At 37.3% G+C, this 20,617-nt stretch overlaps 6 protein-coding genes and 1 pseudogene across 8 annotated transcripts in view; 5 read left to right on the top strand and 2 right to left on the bottom strand.

Moving 5' to 3' along the window:
- The window catches only part of LOC125780501 (zinc finger protein 239-like), a 1,096,042-nt gene that overhangs the window by 147,553 nt on the left and 927,872 nt on the right, over positions 1-20,617 (top strand). The gene's annotated exons all lie outside the window — the stretch shown is intronic.
- LOC125801494 (zinc finger protein 239-like) overlaps positions 1-20,617 on the top strand; it is a 296,877-nt pseudogene that overhangs the window by 47,909 nt on the left and 228,351 nt on the right.
- Positions 1-20,617, top strand: part of LOC125801190 (gastrula zinc finger protein XlCGF26.1-like) — a 305,433-nt gene that overhangs the window by 119,508 nt on the left and 165,308 nt on the right. The window lies entirely within an intron of this gene.
- The window catches only part of LOC125801305 (zinc finger protein 501-like), a 221,371-nt gene that overhangs the window by 100,279 nt on the left and 100,475 nt on the right, over positions 1-20,617 (bottom strand). The gene's annotated exons all lie outside the window — the stretch shown is intronic.
- Positions 1-20,617, bottom strand: part of LOC125801365 (zinc finger protein 239-like) — a 362,996-nt gene that overhangs the window by 312,443 nt on the left and 29,936 nt on the right. The window lies entirely within an intron of this gene.
- LOC111196600 (uncharacterized) lies at positions 2,018-7,235 on the top strand. The gene is made up of 11 exons (XM_049478989.1): positions 2,018-2,123; positions 2,676-2,896; positions 4,097-4,270; positions 4,606-4,734; positions 4,893-4,940; positions 5,025-5,150; positions 5,238-5,408; positions 5,532-5,899; positions 6,193-6,503; positions 6,681-6,859; positions 7,059-7,235. Exons 2-11 carry the CDS (start codon positions 2,714-2,716, stop codon positions 7,233-7,235), a joined length of 1,866 nt encoding a protein of 621 aa, XP_049334946.1. The 5' UTR covers positions 2,018-2,123; positions 2,676-2,713.
- Positions 7,930-8,661, top strand: LOC125801546 (G2/M phase-specific E3 ubiquitin-protein ligase-like). Its single transcript, XM_049478377.1, has 2 exons — positions 7,930-8,141; positions 8,253-8,661. The coding sequence occupies exons 1-2, from the start codon at positions 7,961-7,963 to the stop codon at positions 8,501-8,503; spliced, it is 432 nt and encodes a 143-aa protein (XP_049334334.1). The 5' UTR covers positions 7,930-7,960; the 3' UTR covers positions 8,504-8,661.

Raw genomic sequence — 20,617 nt, 5'->3', positions numbered from 1 at the left:
AGAAGCATATATCGGATGGGTAGCATATCTCGACAGAACACCAGTAGCACCTAGACCTAACCTAGACAAGGATCTCCTTATCACCAACATTGGACACTAAACACACAAAATCATTAGACACAATAAATGCAGGCACCTGTAATAGTACAATAAACTATATACTTTATTTAACAATAAGATAAACAAACAGTTTGATGAAGGCTTAAATGATAACTTAGAAGGTTAAGTGAGCACGGAGCTAAGAGGCTAACTCGGTTAACCTCAACTACAGAACTGGAGCCATTTACCTTTATAATCAAAATTAAACTGCTCGAAAAAGAACTTATATCCCTTAAGGAGTTTCGCTCGATAGTTCCTCGATAGTTCCACGACGGTTCTGGCAACATCGTCTTGCAGGGGAAAAAATAGGAATGATAAAACCCATTTATTTTCGTAGCGGTGCTCCAAACCGGAAATTGGTTTACCCATCACCTCGCCCGGAACTTGACCCCTTCTCCTTGCGTGAAAAAAGCTTATTGATATCCCTCATGAATCACTAACCTGTGTTTCAAGGATTGAGATTACCTATAAAGTGGGAATAGGCATAATGAATTAATCTAAATCTAAGGATTGTAAACTAAAATTTTGCTAACATTAGGTCTTATCTTCAAATTGAAAAAAAATGTGTATATATTTTTTTAAATCTCCCACCATCTAAACTGGTAGTTTCATTGGGAGGAGGCTGCACTATGTAGGCTTAGTTTGTTAAAAGTAAACAAATTTGCACTAATGAATCATGTGTTCAGTCATAGTCCCTAGAAAGGCTGAAGATTCATTTGTAAGATTAGTTTTTTCGTTTAGACAGATAAATACTACAGTCAGGCCAAATAGCACCAATAAATAGTGCAGGCAGTGTTGGCGGTATTATGACATATTATGAGTTATCTCCTACTTTAATCCATTTTAATCTATTTATTAAATTTCATAATATTCATTCTAAGTTAATTCCATTCTTGAATATTAGATTACATCAAATCAATTCATACATATGGATCAAATGCTACAGACAGGGGTTACACTGGAATCAGATTGATGTAATATGATTTAAATTCATATACCTTGTGATCTGGTAACTCTAAATGTCCACAATATACTAGATTTAAACTTTGTTAGTACAAGTTGGCAGGTGTTGTAACAGGTAGATACACGTGTCTTAGATCAGAATGAAGTTGTGATTATGGATGTTTTATGGGATTTAAAAGCCAGTCATTAAGTCATTGGCAATATTTAAGAACAGACTGAAGTTGCTGTAATTGATGTATTGTGAGATTTTTATATAGACAATATTAGTTTGAATACAGTGTTCCATCTGTATGATTTCACAGATGCAAAAGATACAATACATTTCAATATATTGTCAAAATAAAATACACAGGTTTGGTGGATAGGTTTGACATGAAATGCAAGTGCAAGTTTAATCCTAAATGTGACATAGGCAATGGCAGGTATTATTTGTTCCTGTGGAAAACTTCCTGTAGAAAACAAATCTAATCTTACTGAAATATAATTTATTTATTTATTGTTATTATTAAATGTAAGACTTTTACTATTTGTTTGCAAAAAAGAATACATTAAGCAGAACAAATAATATATGTATATTATTCATGGAGTTATAATGCACAAAAATGTAAAGTAAATAGACCTTCTAACCTAGCCACTTTTCTGAGCCTTCTCATCCTTCTGAGTAGCATAGCAAGCTAACACGTCCTTGTGGGTGCAACATGTGCTTGGGGATGGGGAGCCTAGTCAAATCCATATTACAAAATGTTGTTCTTCATATTTTATGCAGCTGCATTTTTTTTTCAGTTAAGTGCTGGCTTGTACCCCAAATGTGACAAACTTACAAAGTTTAGCTCAGTTTTTACATTAGTGAAGGAATAATTTCATAAAAAGCCTCCGTTATGCGTCATGTAAAACTTGGTGAAAATAGTTTTATTTCCAATGATCTAACTTCAGTGATTTTTCTCATAAAGAGTTTAGAAGAGATCAGGAGCCCAGGAGGACAGGACCAGCCAAACAGCGGCTGACGACAATAAGATTGGCTGTTCTTACAAGTGGCCAAGACACACTGTTTATACCAAGGCGTAAGTTGCGGGATCAGACTTAGACAGGGGTAAAGACAAGATTAATTTAAAATTGTTTAAAAGGAAACCTGAATGTTGAGATGGGTTCCCATATAGTATAACATGTTTTATACCTGTCAGACATGTTGAATTAACTGACAAGCTGTTCAAGTAAGGAACAGCATCTTTATTTAGAAAAAATGTTACTTGTTTCATTTCCATTTATTCAGCATTCCCCTTTTTTGCATTTCACATTTTGATAATTGGACATATGTAATGCTTTGAGACTCAACAGCCATGAGTCTCTTTAGCATAGGAAGGTAGCTTTTTTATTTTTAAGGAGCTTTATCACAAAGAAATGCTGCATTTCTGAAGACTATGACCGGATTCTCCAAACGAATGTGTTCACAATTGCTACTATGTTTATAGATTTATTTAGAAACAATGAAATCGTGTATTAGCTTGTTGTCTCAAATTTCAGCTTTCTAATATGCAGGAGACAATATACAGTATAATGAATTAATTAAATGTAAAATGTTTTCAACCTTTATGTTTTTATCTTTTCCTCAACAGCGGGATCAACAGTGAAAAAAGTTGTAGTGCCACTCTCCATGCCAGAAGCTGCTTTTATTGAAAAAATAAGAGAAGAATTTCCTGCTGTACAAGGTGACTTTTGCCTTTTCAGAGTTGACAGACAGAGGAGAATCCTCCGACTGGAGCTTACTTCAGTCTGTCCGGCTGCTATAAAAGCCTGTTCTGTGCTAAGAAGATCAGCCGTTTACATCAGAAAAATGGTATGATACTGTCACTTGAGTCAAATTCCAGGGCATTTTAAATGCTTTATAATTAAATTAAACATGCAGTTTACAATACTATGCTTACTTTGTTTTTTGTTTTAGTGTAGAAAGAACTAATCTAATTTCATGTTTTTGTCAAATTCATTTAATTTTTAATACACACCATTTCTGCACCTCAACTCTGCAACACATTTTAAAAACGATAGGGACACTAAAAAAAATAGTCACCTTGCTTGTTGAGGGTAATAGTTATTTCAGGCCATTGCAGAAGGCATTGTACTAAAATGATCAGGCTATACACTGTACATTGAGAAGAGGTGGTACATGTGAATGTCTTGTTTAAATCAATAATATGGGTCTCCCAGAAGTGGCAAAAAAATCCAGTTTACTGGAAATTCCTGTCAGAACTGCGGCCAAAACATGAAACTGACTGACAGGGTCCATTAGTGAGTTTTAAGCTTGCTACATGGTATGCATTTCTCTACAGTGTTCTTTCAGAAATTGGTTGTGAAGGATCTGCATTTACTTCTTGAAGCAATTATTGCCTGGAAGTACAGCAGTTTTGGTCCACAAGCCGTTAAATCTGTCAGTATTCCCTGTCCATCAGTTTGGTGTTTTGGCCACAGACCTGACCAAAATTCCCTGCAGATTGGGATTTTTGCCACTGCATCATGCCATACTCTACATCTGCTTTGTGAACTATTTTACACACATCATATAAGATGCATTGTACACTGTACTGCCTCTTTTCAATCTACAAAACCTCACTCCTGCAGGCATTTAAATTTGTCCTCATATAATTTTATCTACAAAATCCTGAATTTACTGCCACCTTAAACATACAAGGTGAATGATCTTTTGTTTGACCTTATTAACCACTTTGTAATGGTGCCATTTGTTATCACAACACTTAAAGGATGTCTTTGTACCTGAGGATAAAAATAATGAAATTGTTTCATGTGTTGTACTGTCCCATTCTTTCTGGAAACACCTCCTAATGTGTGCAACATTGTCTGATGGGGACAGATCAGGATTGTAGACAGGCCAGTCAAGTGCTTATACCCTCTTTTCTGCAGCCATGCCTTTTGAAATGTGTGCAATGTTTTGCATTGTCTGCATTAATATAAAAGTAAAAAAGTAAAAACACATTTGACTTGTATTATTTTGGATTGCATTTTTTCATTGTTAATCTAACAGGAAAATGGGGAAGAAGAGGTCAGGAATGTCCACAGCATGGGGGATGGAATGCTGGAGGAAAACCAGAACATGTTGGAAGAACAAAACGGGTTGGAGGAAGAGGAACAAAACTTGGAGGTGGAGGAGGATAAGCAAAATGGGTTTAATGAAGAGGAGCAAGACAGATCAGGGAAGGTATGTGAAGGGTATTTGGTTAAAATCCATACTATGACAGACTGTCAGTTCTTTCACAGTTAACATCAATAAGAGGGTGTTCTTTCAAGGTTACATGTTCAGGCATAATAAGGTAATGACATAAAAACATTTTCCCAAATCATGACCTCTATCTAATGCTTATTTTAAACCAATAATATATTAAACATATTAAGTAATTAGTATTACTAAAAAGCATTTAGTAATGCTTTTTGTCTAAATCAGTTTGAAGCCTTATTTTGTGAATTGGGGATCAAACAGCATAACAGTATAATTCTTGCTTTTCTGTACATAAGCTATATCCTCTATAATTTCAGGACATTTTCATAGATCCGGATGACAACCAGTCTGTTGCAAGAGAAAGTACAGTCTTGCTGCAGTGGCGTGCCCTGCGTTGCCAACAGGATGAAGAATATCAAGTTTCTCTGCAAATAGACAGAGAAAGGGTAAGAAAATGCAGACAATCATATAACCAACTTGCGCACTTAACTTACACTTTCTAAATGTGCAAAATTAAGTTTAGACAGTGAGAATCCCTTCTTGTTTAGGTAGATTGGATTGAGCTGTTGAATAGCACTTAAACTTAAGTTTCATTTTACATTAGGAGAGAAGGCGAAGGCAACTCCTGGAGCGTGAACTAAGAAGAGTACACGTAAGTTAGTTAAGTAATAGGTATTGCCCTATAAAGACTAAAACCTTAAATCAATCACTTACATTTACAATTATTTGTGTCTAGGTAATAAATACAAGAAATGAATGGATTGATTCCATACCAGAGCCTGAAAATGGGATGGTCATTCAGTTTAAATATCCTGATGGTGGCTTAAAAAGGAGGCGCTTCCTACCAAGTCAGCTATTTCAGGTGTGTTCCCCTTATTATATTTCTCCTCAGAGATCACAGCTGTCTGCATGCTTATAAGTAATAAATGTACATACTTTGAATTTGCAGGATTTAGTTGCCTTTGCAGGTAATGTAGACATGGCCAGTGAAATATTTTCACTCCAGAAAGCTATGTCTCCTATCTCAATCCTGAGTACCCAAAGAGGTTCACTAGCAGACAATGGAATCACTGCACAGTGTACTTTGTACATTCTGTGGATGTCAGGGGATGAAGTGGAGGTGAGTTCCCATTGTATGTAATTCTCTGCGAGGGGATCATTATGTTTACTGTATTCGTTGTATCGTTTTTAGCCATTTTAAGTAAGCCTTCATATGTTAACTCTGTTTATCAATTCATTTCAGAATATTATATCAAATTCATCCATAGCAAGTGGCCCATACCCAGTTGCACCATCTACCACCTTTTCTCCTGCTCCTTCTCCGCCCACCACGATCACCACCATTTCTCCTGCCCCCTCTTCACCCATCCCAGCCCCCATATTTTCTCCTGCTCCTTCTCCACCCACCACAATCACCACCATTTCTCCTGCCCCCTCTTCACCCATTGCAGCCCCCATATTTTCTCCTGCTCCTTCTCCACCCACCACTATCACCACCATTTCTCCTGCTCCCTCTTCACCCATTGCAGCCCCCATATTTTCTCCTGCTCCTTCTCCATCCCAGAGTCCTTCATTCAGTCCATTAAGCCCAGACCAGGAGGATATTGAAGAGTAAGTACTTGAACACAAACATCTTGTATATTAATTGTCAGAGTTTGATTTCATTTAGCATTAACAATTATAATAGTATAGCAGTATATATTTTCATATTATCCAGTCCTGCTGCTATTAAAAATCACATCCTTTATTATGTGCCACTTTACATGTAATTCATAGCTGTATGGAAAAACAATTTTTACAATAAATATATAATGCCTGCATTAAATTGATGTTGCATTTTACATTGTTTGTATGTATTAAAAGAGACATTTCTTCTGCGCCCCCACTCCCCACCCCCTATGCAGAGCTTTTGACATTGCTGCTGCACTGCTGACTCTGAAGGCAAGGGTTCACCATCTTGCTCCTACTGCCAATCAAATAAACGTTTTTCGTGATGAAGAGTTTGAATGTGCTCTAAGAGCTTTCAACAGGCCAACCTTTGACCCTGAGTCAAAACTAGACATCGTCTTCATTGATGAGGATGGTCGAGGAGAAGGGGCCGTAGATGATGGTGGGCCTACCAGAGAGTTTTGCAGACTGCTTATGGGAAAACTACAAGGGCACCAAATATTTGAAGGGCCTCCAGAAGAACGCATCCTTGCACTTGACAGCATTGGTAAGTTTAAATGCAAGCAAAATAACCAAATCCGTACATTTATTTAAAAGTTCCTTGTATAATTCAGTTAATGATTTTTAACTTTTTAGAAAATTAAGCCTCTTGAAATTACGCATGCGTATAACGACTTTTTCACAATTGTTGTGGTTGATCATTCAGTGTACTTTTCTCATGCAGCACTTCACACCAACACCTACAAAAGCGTGGGACAGATGTTGTCTGTTTGCCTGATCCACGGGGGAGTGTCACCTAACTTCTTTTCAAAAAGGCTTTTCAGCCAAGTCTTTGGTTTACCATCTGGCCCAGCAACCATTGAGGACGTGGTAGACCATGGTCTCAGAGCTAAACTGGAGAAGGCAAGTTTACGAATCAGTAAACACATGTAACATATTTTTATCTTTTGTTTTATAATACTTAGTGTCCAAGGTTCTGCCGTGGAGATCAGTCCTCAATTGGTAAAAGTTATTTAATGAAGAACATTGTTGGCTAACAGTTCTTGCTTTAACATGGATGCTAATTTACTATATCAAAGCTAGTGTTATTTTTTACCCCCAGATAAACAGTGCAGATACGCTTGATGATGCCAGGGAGGCTGTTAGTGAAACTGCTGAAGAGTTGGCGCTGATGGGAGCTCTACGGCACCTCAGATCCTTGGAGCACAGGAAGGAGTTGATGGAAGCTGTTCTTCAGTTTTACTGTGAAGGCCGAATCAATGCAGCCCTCACACAGTAAGTTCTCAGTACTTGTATTCATTTCACATGTTGAAACTGAGGTTGTATAGTATTTGGATAGCATAGTGTATATTATACTATATAATTATATATATATATATATATATTATTTAATAAAAGATCTAATGCTGCAACATTTTTTGTAAAGAGTGAGTTAGATGATTGGGTAGCCACAGAGAGACTGGGATGAGTGTCTTTCAGAATTAAAGACAGAACGGAATTAATCACACTGAAAGGCTGCATTGGCTGTTAATTTTAACTTGTCTTTGGGGATGCAGAAGGGAGTGAATGTAAACAATGGTTTGGATAGCTTACGACTTTGTTTAACATACAGAGATTTCTCCAGATTTTCCAAAGTCTTTTAATGGTGGTTTGTTCCACATAAGCAAAAAAAATATCTGGAAATCACAATAAATGATTTTTAATAATTTACAAAATTATAGAATAGGCTAGACGATAATTGGTAAAAATCAAGTTCACAATATTTGATAATAAGCAGAAAAGGTTAGTCGACAACTACTCAAGTTCATATGAGCCTTGGAATGCATTTCACCTTCTGTTAATATTTGAAATGATTACATAATTTAAACAACTCATTTACTCTAATTATGAATGATAAAAATCAGTACCAGAGTAAAAATGTAAATACTTCAATTCAGATTGTAATCTTATTTCTTTTTTGGTGTCAGATTTAAATAGGGACTGACTACACTTGGGGTCCTTCAGATGGTAACCTCACACCCTCAAGCTTTTGAAAAAGTCTTTCTTTACGACCCAACGCCACTGAAGGCCAGCGATATTGTGGAACTTTTCCATGCCAGGTGTCGATCTTTGCCAGCATCAAACCGAAGGCGGTTGGAAGCCAGGACCATTGCCTTCTGGAAAGATTGGCTCCTAGAGGTTGAAGGTAGGAGTATCTCTGACAGATGATACAGAAAATGTGTTTTTTGTGTGTATAAAATTATTTTCATAAAGTCAACAATTTGCTATGATGCATTCTTTTTGTATTTCTATACAGGTGGACTTGCCCATCCAATAACTCTTGAGCATGTGCTCATTTTTGCCACTGGCCTTCAACGAATCCCAGCAGTGGGTTTTCCAATGCAGCCAGAGCTGGCATTTTTGCACCCAGATGATGGACTAGCGAGGTTTCCAAAGGCCAACACATGTTCACTGGTTCTTCACTTACCTGTAGGCCAGACTTACACTGAATTCAAAAATAACATGGAGCTTGGACTAGGCTGTGCTTCCCAGTTTGGGGAGGCCTGAAGTTTTAAATTTTTTTTTTTGATAATTCCAAGTGATATTTGAATGAGATTCTAAAACTTGTTTTTGTTTACAGAATGCTTTTGAAGTATTTTATATATTAAATTGTATTTGGTTTGTTTGTCAGTAATAAACCTTACGAGTGCTTGCTTATTCTAAAACGTGTGTAATGATTTTATTCATTTATGTGAATTTCCTATAGCCATCTACAAAGAATTACCATGACAATCATAGAACAAATTGATATTAAATCTCTCAGTACCCTGGCACCCTGAAATAAGTTACACAATTAACAGTTTTGAATTTGTTTAATTCTTAAAAGTTATCATTAATCAAGATATGAGCTTGTTTATTCACAAACATGGGTATTTAACATTTTGAAGTCTGTCTGCAAAAAGTTAAAAATACTGGATCAGAGCAATTGGCATTTGTATTCAAGACAGGTAGTTAAGTATCTTTTCACAAATATCAGTTCCTAAACTGTCTCTTACACCCCCCAAAGGATTTATGTTTTGCCTGATGTGTTCCAATTGTTCTCCATTGAGTATAAACCGATTCACAGGGACATCCACTGTTTGATGCCAGTCAAAGGCAGGCACTCTTGCCTCGCCGACCTCCGCTGCGGCTGCCCCTGCCTCGCCGCCCTCCGCTGCGGCTGCCCCTGCCTCGCCGCCCTCCGCTGTGGCTACCCCTGCCTCGCCGCCCTCCGCTTCTGGCTGTTCATCTGCTCCAAAGAGGCCTTGAATGCCAGTGTGATGTTGCAAATGTTGTGACAAACAAGCTTGCACAAAAATCTGATGCGGTGACATGTGGGCAGTTCTCAGCTTGTGGTGGTTCCACTGATTAATGAACAATCTGAGATCACGGTTTATCCGAGGGAGATAAACAAAATGAAGAGCCCACATGTGCATTTCATTACTGGAGTGCAATTTTCCTTCATTCTCCAGCCATGCAAACATTGAATAATAGACGTTTGTAACACCTCTCCACACATCACTCCATAGTCTCTCAATGCGCTGGTTATGAGTGCTCCTCCCTCGTAAAGCACTTCCCCTGCTTGAGCCTCGGAAGATATCCATGAAGAGACACATTCCATTGTTTTCCCCTCCATGGTCACATCTGACCCTTGAAGGGACACCATACTGGCTGACTGCTCCAATAAACAGGTCCATAACAGTGTCACTTCTATTGTTGTTTGAAGCTTGTAGGAAAACCACAAGTCAGCTGTACCCATCAACACCTCCATGGATCACAATTCTCCAACTAAAAAAAGATCAGGAAAATGACAGAAAAAAACACATTAAATTAAGAGTTAACCACAAAGTGCATTGAATTCACACTTAAAATAATGCCCTTATCAGTCCCCCAAGATCACTAAAGACGAACACATTTTTACACCCAATCAACATGGAAAGCATTGTAAGTGCAAAGGGTAAACAGTTGTGATTTTATTCCTTTAGGATATTTTTAACGTTCAATTTATACCACAGTTAATTTCGACCATGCAGTGTGATTGGCTGAGAAGCGTTTTATGAGTGCCATGATCAGCCTGTAATGCACTGAAACCGAAGCTCTGCATGTATTAATACGGCACATACAGGTAACCTAGCAACAGATAGAACTATTTTAACTCATGGAGTGTTTATAACCTCTTTTCGTCCTGTTTAAGTAAATTTTTTTTTTAATAAACAGAGATAATGGAACTGTAGTATAATCGCAATAATACACTCAAGGATCATGCTATAACATGTAATATAAACTATGACCGTGGCACAGCAGTGCCAATATTACACGTTGTAGCATGAACCTTGAATGTATTATTGCTCAATTTAACTTAATCTTCATAAATAAATAGGTAGCTTTGCATTGGGTATTGACACAGTTGGTGCCAACAAATCACAGTAAGTAAAAAAAAAAGTTTCTATTGCTACTTACCTATGAGTTTATGATTTCCATCTACATGCCACAGTGAATTTGGTCCTGCCACTTTGTATGTTCTTCTGTGAAGCCTGTGGGACATTGTCCGAAGAGCAGCACCTTCAGGATTAGTCCTGATTACACTTTGCCGCACACGTCGTCTCTGGACTAGGATGCCTTCACCAGCAAGCCGAGCCCTAACAGCTTCAGGTCCTATTTCGTCATTGGCAGAGACAATCTCCAGCACACTGCTGTCAAGTGCTTCATCTGATAGAGTTGTGTAACGACCCCGAAATGATAGATTGTACTGTCTACAAACACAAAGTGCAGAAGAATGCAGATTGGATTTATGATAAGGAAAAGACATATTTTAATACTGTGCTGCAGTAAAAAAAAAAAAAGTCAATACAATAAACTGCTTTACAGTGAACAAATAATAAATCATTTACCAAAACAAACAGAACTCATTCACATATTTTAAATGCATTTACAAAAAATGGCTAGTAAATGTGCTGTTATATGAATAAAAATTAGCATTACATGATGCTGCATAAGTCATAGTTCAAGACAGTGGCTGTCTTCATATATATCGGAGGAAGCATGTTATTCTACACCCCCACCCACCAGTGAGCAATTCTATATGCAGTTCCTAAATGTTTTGTTCATTGTGTTGTGTAATTTGTAGACAAAACAATTCACAAAATGTTTCTTGACCACATATTTTCCTTTCAGTGCTTTATCAAGAACATAACCAATTGACATACCTTAACCGTCGCTACACTGTGCTTCTTGATACACCCAATATGTTTGCAATCTGTTTGCCAGAAAAGTTAAATGATAGTAACATCTGCAGCTGCTGTTGTGTTATTTGACACAGTGATCTTCCCACATGTCCTGCCCTTCGAGGTACAGTGAAACCAGGAAAAGCTGTAGTCCAAGACAAAATAGTATAGAATTAATAAAAAATAGAAAAGTTTTAAAAATATCTTCAGAACTTTTAAATTAAACATAATTGAACAAATTAAATAAACAATGAGCCTAAGTAAAATGATTTGTTTTGACATTTCATATACCCAACTGTGGGATGTATGGGAATGCCTTGAATATTGCTTGAATAATTTATAAACAAATACTTTTTGCAAACAAATGTTACTGCGAATGGTATCACAAACAGTTTAAAGTAGCCTTTCACATTTTACACATTTTAAATAAACTTTTATATATGGTAAATATAATAATCATGTAAAAGCTGCATTTGTGTTTACTCAAATTGTCTTTTAGTATTTTATAACCTGAAAACTGATCTTTGAAAAAAATATATGAAATCAGCTGGAGAGTATTTTAACACAACACTGTTAAAACCTAATTAAATAGCAACTGTTTTATTTGACAATTAAACTTACAAGGTTGATGTTGCTTCCTGAATTAATTCATTGATGAGCCCAATCATTTCATCAGCCACTTCGGCTTCAATGAGTCGCCCACTGGCCCAGCGAATGCTCGAGGCCATTGTCTCCAATCTGTTAGTCACATAATAAAAAGAGATGTAATTTCACTGTTTTAATATGAATAATTTTTCTCTGCTTTCTGTTTGTGTTTTGATGAACTTGGTTCAGAATTGAAAATTATTAACTTTAAAACTGGGTTCTTGAATCATTCTAAAAGTCCAATTGAATAGTTTTAAAGACCTTTTTAAGACCTCATCAAACATAAGACCAAAAATCAATCTTAATTTATTTGGTAGAAAATAATATAATGTATTGGAAATCAAAAATTGACGTTTCCCTTTTTTTTTTTTTTTTTTTTGCAATTTTGTAATGTGATGCAATACAGAGTGTGAGGGAAAATCAACATTTACTTCATGTATTCATAATCAATTACACTGATTATTCATTCAATCAGTATTATTACTCCCTGTAACAGAGTTGATTATGAATTCTTGTATTACACTATATTCTTGTATTTTATCATTGAGTGTTATGTGAACTTATATTCTCTGATAAGGCCATTCATTCAGACTTAAGGGCAAAGATTATAAAAGCAGGGGTCTGCCTGGAAACGAGCGGGTCATAGCAAATGGAGTTTTCTGATTTATGAATTATTCTCTCCTAAAGAGATGGAAATCGAGGTTTGCCTGGAAACTGTTTTGTCATAGTAAATAGAGCTTTCTGATTTATGAATTATTCTTGACTTTTGCTTATTCGTGCGTTTTCGGTTCCTCTTTTCAAGAGAACATCTGTTCAGCATCCTTCCTCCTGTATGCACGAGGCATGTATAAAGATGCCAACAAGAGAGACTTGGGGGCTTTTCCGATCTTTCCTGACTACTCTCATCTTCATTTCATTGCTTTGCTTCCTTTTGCAACTTCAAAATAAAAACCTTCTCTTTTTTGGCATCCCGGCTCGTTGACTGTCGTTTGTCGATTTCCACGACAAATTGGCGTCCCTTGGTGGGCTGCTCGTGCACCGGGACCTCTAGACCCTGCAAGAAAAGCGGAGGACGCTCTTGGGTTAAAAAAAAAGAAACCCAACCTTAGAACCTCAACTGTTTTTTAGAGGAAAAGGCGTTTTCTCTGGGGGTCGAGGGGTGTCCGGGGCCGCTGCAGCCGCACCACGTGTGAGTATATTTTTATTTTTATCCTTCCTTGTCTGGGTTTGAGCCCCCTGGCACATAGGTGAGTTTAGTGTGAAGAGGTTAGAGGCAAAAACCCAGGAACATGTAATTCTTTGGTGCTGTGTGTTTGCCTCAATCCGAGATTTGTGGCATAACCCAGAGAAACTGGTTCCTGGGGCCGGATAACCCGCCTTTGTATGACGATATTTAAAGGTTAAAGATTTTTTCCCCTGGTTTTTTGAGAAAACGGAGGGCACAGTTTGACGGGGCTGTGAAGCAATAGGAAAGCGATAGAGTCGCAAAACCTGCTTGTGAAAAAAGGATCGATCCCTCACCTGTGTGTTGAGAACGGGGGGTTTCGGGCCAGAGGGGAAGCTTTGTTAAAGTACATTTTTCTAAGGGGAAATGAACGGGGATGCCGAAAGACAAGTGTCTTATAAATTTTTTTTTGCTATCTAAATTTTTTTTTGGCTTTGCTCCGCACCGCTTCCGTTTTTTTCTCACTTCTAAATTTTTCTGTCTGGTTTTTATCCTCTCGTCTTTTCCTGTTTAGAGTGAGTGAAACAGAAGTGTGTGCGACAGTGCGACTGACAGAGAGGAAAAGAAAAGGGTGTACGAGTGTATGTTAAAGGGATTAAAAGTGTACCTGTGAGTGTGAAAGTGTGCGGGTCCAGTTTTTCCTGAGAGAGAAACAGAAAATGTGTATCTTGTGTTGGCGGAGAGAAAGAATGTGTGTGTGGCAGTGAGTGAGAAAGTGTATGGCAGCGAATTAAAGAGTGTGTGTAAGGCAGGGTGAGTGAAACAGAAGTGTGTGCGTATGTGTTGGAGTGTGTGTGAAACTGTGTGTGAGCGGTGTGACTGATTGAGTGTACGAAGTCGTGAGTGACAACGAAATAGGAAATGGATGAGTCCCACTGCAGGGGAGGAGTCCAAGGTGGAGTAGGTGGAGTTGGTCCAGCCCATTGGGTTTTAGACTGAGAGGTTGATTTTTAATTGTGAATTAACGCTTGTGAGATATCATAGAAAATAGAACATCAGTTCAGTAGGGAAATAGAGTAATACACAGTGAAAATGAGGGACAGAGGCGAACAGAAAAAGAAAAGGCTTTTGTATGGGTAGATATATATATATATATATATATATATATATATATATATATATATATATATATATATATATATATATATATATAAGAAAATATAAGGATATAAAAAACCTAACTATACAAGGTAAGGATCTATCTGTAAACGGAGCAGTGCAGTAGATGTTACTAATGGTCATAAATAATTAAATAATTAACAGAGTAAAGTGAAATGACATCTAATATGACAGTGACTAATGTGAAATAGAAATATAATATAATATACATATGCATACGCTATAAGACAGTTCTAAAATAAAAATGTGAAAATGTGAATACCCAATCATGAGTACAGTGTACTTTAATGTAAGCAAGGTTGGGGAAATGTTAATATAAATAATTAAGTTGTTGAATAATGTCGGAGAGGTATGTGACTGGATAGATAATTAGAGAATTTAGAGAATTTAATAAAGGGATTATGGGGTTGGTTAGCAAAACAAATTAAAAATAAAAGTAACTGGAAATTCCAAAATATACTATGCCATGCAGTACTGCTGTGTAAGATGTCCTCAGAGCAGGACAAATAAACATGGTTTCTTGTTTGATTGTTAAATAAATAAGTTTAATAAATAGAAAATGCTACATAGTGAATAGTGAATGAATTAATGAGTGAGCCATTCCAAACACAGCTTTTTATCAGGTGATTTAGTCAATTATCTTACTATTCGTTTCTTATTCAGACTGATCTCAGTTCAGTCCTAGCTGAATGAGACTTATATAAGACGGATGTAATATCTAATTTCTCTATGTTACATTTTGATCCTCATAAGAGGGATAGTTGATTTCAGAAACCAATGAGAAAAGACCTTATTTATTTGAAAATGAAACTACAAGCTTTAGTGAATTGGGTCTTTCTCATTTTAAATAAGGGGAAATAAAGGGTATTTAAAAATGCAGCTCTCTGTTTTGCTTTACGGTATTAAATTAGACTAGAAATTGATCTGGAAAACAGCATAGATTTAGTTTTCATGCTTATACAATGCCACCTATAAAACAAATGCATAATTTTCTGGCTGTAGCATGAACAAAATCAGCTAAGCAATATAAAATTGTTTCATCTGCATAATGGTAAAGTTTGCAATCTGAAGAAGCAGAGCCAGTAATATAATTTATATATATATATTAAATAAAACTGGACCAAACTTTAACCTTGTGGTACATCTGTGAGATACAGATGCCAAATCTGAATAATTATTCATTGACATGCACTCTTTTGGGTCTATTCCAGAGCAGTGTTATCAAAGCAAATAATTTAAGCTAAATTCAGTGGAAGAGAAGGGGTGATACTGATGGTAATAAGGAAAATCTGTATACAATAATAACAAATAATAAACCATGGGTACTCGGTGCCTTGCACAGGTTTTCACGGTGAACACCAGAGTGTGAGTTTATGACAGTATGACATACCTGGGTTTGTGCTCCCTGCAGAAACACTACAGCACTGAATGTTGATAAAACAGTGCTGCTACGCTGTGTGTGGTTCAGTGGGCTAGGCTGGTTAGCCAAAGACGGGTAAGATCCCAACATACTACAAAGGGACAACCTAAGACAGGCACAGTCTCGATCTGACCACCACATGCATTTCAACAGAAAACGGAGAAAACATCGTGGAAGGGAAGCGCAGCCCAGGGGGAGAGTGAGTGGATGAATGACGTGATGGGGTGTGTGTTCAGTGGAGGCCTGGGCAGGGCAGACCGGCCCAATGGACAGTAAGAGGGTGAAGCAATTTTGTGTTAAGTTCTCTGAAACAGAAATTCTGTTTCAGAAAAAGGGGGAGAGGTAAATAGATGATCATTATTACCACCATTATTTGCCCAATAATTTTTTATGGATATAGAGCATTTTTTTAAACTTTTAGCTTGTTTATCTTTTTAAAGTTTGGTTTTAAAACAACCTCTATGCAGATGAGCAATTACTTTCAGCAATATTGTAACAGTCTTAACTTTAAGACACACTCAGTCCTAATTTAAAAAGAAGAAATAAGAAACTTAGAAATCAGAAAAATTGAACTTTCACTATTCAACATGTGAGCCACTTTTTGAGCAAGGGAAACAGTAAGTGGGATTTGATAAATTGTTTAAGGAAATATATGTATTGTTGATAATTGTGAAAAGCAATCTGCTTGGCATTGTATATGCATAAATACATATTGAAAATATTGAAAAGTAAATGTAAAGCATTGCTCGGATTTACTTGCTATAATAACGTGGACAAAGCAAAGCATAACATCTGTGTTTATTAATATTGATAATATTATTGTTTGTAATGGAACGATTGATACAGAGAAAAATAATCACGTTCCACTTATCCCAATTCTTAAAGCACTAAATAAAATCAACTAAATCTAGAAATCAAGGCTTTATAAAAATCTTGGGAACTGAATAAAGTCAGAATCATAATTTCTTAATAAATAGCACACCGCAGAAAATTAAAGTGGCAGGTAAAATAATATAGCCACAAGCGGTGATGCTAAAGTCCAAGCAAAAGTAACCCAAGAAAGCCCAGTACATAAACATGGACCCATTCCTGACACAGAAGCCACATTATGTGTAGTTTGTGCAGAGTTTAAAACTTTGGGCCCTGATATTATATCAATCAGTGTGGAGATGAATGGGAGAATAGAGCAGCTGATCATTAAAACTTTGCATGGAGCAATAATAATAAACATGATTCAGATATATTTCCATATGTTTGTTCCTTATTTATTATCTATGTAGTATTATCAATACAATATAAGAAGATATGCAGGACGCATTCAGTGGGAGGTTTAACAGCAGGTGCGTTTAAAGCAGCAGCTTTGGGCTGTGAAGCAGTAAAATATGGTCTGTACAATGATGCTGCAGAATTGAGGTGTGTGATCTTTAACTTTGGTAGTGTTTGTGAGAGTGGAAGTACAAGTGTTTGAGTTTGTTTATGTGTACTTGTGTGGGTGAAGTTGTGTGTGTGTGTTTGTGTGTGTGCATGAGACATAGTGTGTGTCTAGTGGTAAACTAGGTGGTGAAAATTGGAAGTGTTTGTACAACCCCTGGCAAAAAGTATGGAATCACCAGTCTTGGATGAGCACTCCTTCAGACATTTCATTCTGTAAAACAAACTCTGATCAAAAACATGATACAATAATAAGGTCATTCCAAAGTGCAACTTGTTGGCTTTCAGGAACACTCAAAGAAATGAAGAAAAAACATTGTGGAAGCCAGTGAATGTTACTTTTATTGACCAACCACAGGGAAAAAAATATGGAATCACTCAATTCTGAGGAAAAAAGTATGGAATCACTCAAATTGAAGGTAGAAAATAAGGACACACCCAGTCAATTTCCTTTCCCTAAATGGACACCTGCCTCAGATTAGATCTGCTCGTTAGTCTGCAGTTAAAAACACCTGCAGTCATGACACCTTGGAGGGCTGCTGGACGAATTAGAGTGGCAAGAACCATGGCTCCAACAAGAGAAATGTCTCTTGAAACAAAAGAGAGGATTGTGAAACTTCTTGAAGAAGGTAACTCTTCACGCATGGTTGCTAAAGATGTGGGCTGTTCACAGTCAGCTGTATCCAAGATATGGACCAAATACAAACAGCATGGAATGGTTGTTAAAGCCAAGCGTACTGGTAGACCGAGAAAGACATCAAAGCGTCAAGACAAGCAACTTAAGGCCATTTGTCTTGAAAACCGAAAAAGTACAACTAAACAGATGAAGCATAAATGGGAAGAAGCTGGAGCCAATGTATGTGACCGAACCGTAAGAAATCGCCTAAAGGAAATGGGATTTCAATACAGGAAAGCTAAAAGAAAACCATCATTGACACCTAAACATAAAAGAACAAGACTGCAGTGGGCTAAGGAGAGGCAATCATGGACTGTGGATGACTGGATGAAAGTTATCTTCAGTGATGAGTCAAGAATCTGCATTGGACAAGGTGATGATGCTGGAACTTTTGTTTGGTGCCGTTCCAGTGAGATTTATGAAGAGGCCTGCCTGAAGAAAACAACCAAATTTCCACAGTCCTTGATGATATGGGGCTGCATGTCAGGCAAAGGCACTGGGGAGATGACTGTGGTTAATTCTTCTATCAATGCACAAGTTTACATTGACATTTTGGACAGTTTTCTCATCCCTTCAATTGAACAGATGTTTGGAGATAATGAAATAATTTTCCAAGATGACAATGCATCGTGCCATAGGGCAAAAACAGTGAAGGCATTCCTTGGAGAAAGACACATTCAGTCGATGTCATGGCCTGCAAATAGTCCAGATCTCAACCCAATTGAAAACCTGTGGTGGAAATTGAAAAAAATGGTCCACAAGAAGGCTCCGACCTGCAAAGCTGATCTGGCAACTGCTATCAAAGAGAGTTGGCACCAAATTGATGCAGAATACTGTTTGTCACTCATCAAGTCCATGCCTCAGAGACTGAAAGCCGTTATAAAAGCCAAAGGTGGTGCAACTAAATACTAGTGATGTATTTTGAATCATCTTTTGTTTATCTGTTTTTCATGATTCCATACTTTTTTCCTCAGAATTGAGTGATTCCATATTTTTTTCCCTGTGGTTGGTCAATAAAAGTAACATTCACTGACTTCCACAATGTTTTTTCTTCATTTCTTTGAGTGTTCCTGAAAGCCAACAAGTTGCACTTTGGAAAGCCCTTATTATTGTATCATGTTTTTGATCAGAGTTTGTTTTACAGAATGAAATGTCTGAAGGAGTGCTCATCCAAGACTGGTGATTCCATACTTTTTGCCAGGGGTTGTAAAAGCTAATTTGGCTATAAGAGATTAGTTATAGCCATGGGGAAGCAGTTACACTAAAAGGGAAAGGAATGTGAACAAAAGTAAGGAAAAAAAAAAAAAAAACAGTAATTAATGGTGTTGATAATTAAATGTTGCAATTTAAAATTGAAAAATGACTAAATGTTAGGGATTTAAAGCACTTTTGACAGTAAAGATCATGATTGAGTATAACTGAAAATCAGGACAACTGAAGAAGGTAAGAAAACAAAATTGGGCTGAAATCTGTGCACAGACAAAATTTAAATATGAAATAATTAACTTCCAAGGGGAAATTAGAGCTCAAGTTAAGTGTGATAAATGTATCTTAACCATGTATTTTAACTTGCAGGAAGGAGACACGGAGGACCCCTTAACAGACTTCCAAAATGAATAGAGAATCTTAAACATGATTATAACGAATACAAAAGTCTCGTTTCAGATCTGTTTTACACAGGGGGAGAAGGAGAACGTGGTGCAAAGGTGGAGGGTTACTCCGCCATTGCGCACGAAAGGGGAACGAGCATGGCTGGATTGAGCCTTTCCAGGTGACTGAGAGAACAACGTACGCAGATCAACTGATAGGCGAGGGTTCTACAGCTGTGCAGCAACAGAGATCGCTCACAGAGCAAGCGGGAGGAGACGAGACAGCAGCAGCTGAAAAGTCTGACACTCAGCAGGCCGCAGCAGGAAGGAGGGGCAGCTGAATTGCCCACAGCAGCAGACAGCACACAGCAGGGGCGTCAGTGCCTGGCTGTGACCGAGGAGCGGAATTGAGGAAGTAACTCATTCAGCAACGTTTCGTTTGCGTCAAAGTACACTACATACAGAGACTCTTAACACATCTCATTAAAAACACACATAGTCTTATCACACACCAGCTCATACTTTTCATTCACTGATATTGCAAACATCAAGAGCCAGAATAAAGCTCTTCGTACGTGGGGCTGAGGTAGTCTACCCTCAGAACCCTGAAGCAAGAAGAAAGAAGAAAAGAAAAATACACTCTGTAACCTTAACACTTACACATATAGGGCTATACATAACAGTTTACTAAATAGTGGGAACCTTAGAGGGAAAACACATTTATTGTGTAATAATGGCTTGGTACGGTAAAAGAGGGTGGAACAGGGAAAAGTACGGACACCATAACGAACCAGCACTCCCTCCAGTTATTCCAATATGGCTCCAGGTAATAATAACCATTACTCTAATGGGTATAATGATAATAAAGACTGTAAACCACCATGTATTTTACCTATACTGGAGTGTGAGGAAGAGCAAGAGGAACTGCTGTAAACCAACAAGTATTGGGGATGACTTTAAGGCAATGATGTCACTTCCTCCTTTGATAGGGTTCGAATTATTGGCCGCCTGGGGCAGGGGGGTCGTGGGAGAATTTTTCCTGTCAAAATTGGTTGGAAGGCTGCCGGAACAGGTTTTCGCTCCCACCATTAGTAAAATGTTCACACATATGTTTATCAAGTGTTGAACATATGTAAATACATATTTGGAGGAATTACGATGTGTTGGCGTATCTGGTTGATACGTCAAAAAGCGGGAATTGAAGAGTAACTGTTTATTATATTTGGGTGTATTGACAAATATCTTTCAGTTATGATTACTTATTTGACCATCACTGAAGGACACACGGACATATATCATTGTAATCAGCATTG

The sequence above is a fragment of the Astyanax mexicanus genome, chromosome 4 (assembly GCF_023375975.1).
Source record: "Astyanax mexicanus isolate ESR-SI-001 chromosome 4, AstMex3_surface, whole genome shotgun sequence".
Lineage (NCBI taxonomy): Eukaryota > Metazoa > Chordata > Actinopteri > Characiformes > Acestrorhamphidae > Astyanax > Astyanax mexicanus.
This window is presented reverse-complemented; position numbering and strand designations above follow the sequence as displayed.

Excerpts from the sequence above, each read along its gene's own strand:
- LOC111196600 (XM_049478989.1), top strand. The coding sequence starts at position 2,714 with ATGCCAGAAGCTGCTTTTATTGAAAAAATAAGAGAAGAATTTCCTGCT. Across the intron at positions 5,151-5,237 it reads TACCAAGTCAGCTATTTCAG|GATTTAGTTGCCTTTGCAGG; the intron begins GTGTGTTCCCCT and ends TTGAATTTGCAG. Across the intron at positions 5,900-6,192 it reads GACCAGGAGGATATTGAAGA|AGCTTTTGACATTGCTGCTG; the intron begins GTAAGTACTTGA and ends CCCCCTATGCAG.
- LOC125801546 (XM_049478377.1), top strand. The coding sequence starts at position 7,961 with ATGGTAACCTCACACCCTCAAGCTTTTGAAAAAGTCTTTCTTTACGAC. Across the intron at positions 8,142-8,252 it reads TTGGCTCCTAGAGGTTGAAG|GTGGACTTGCCCATCCAATA; the intron begins GTAGGAGTATCT and ends ATTTCTATACAG.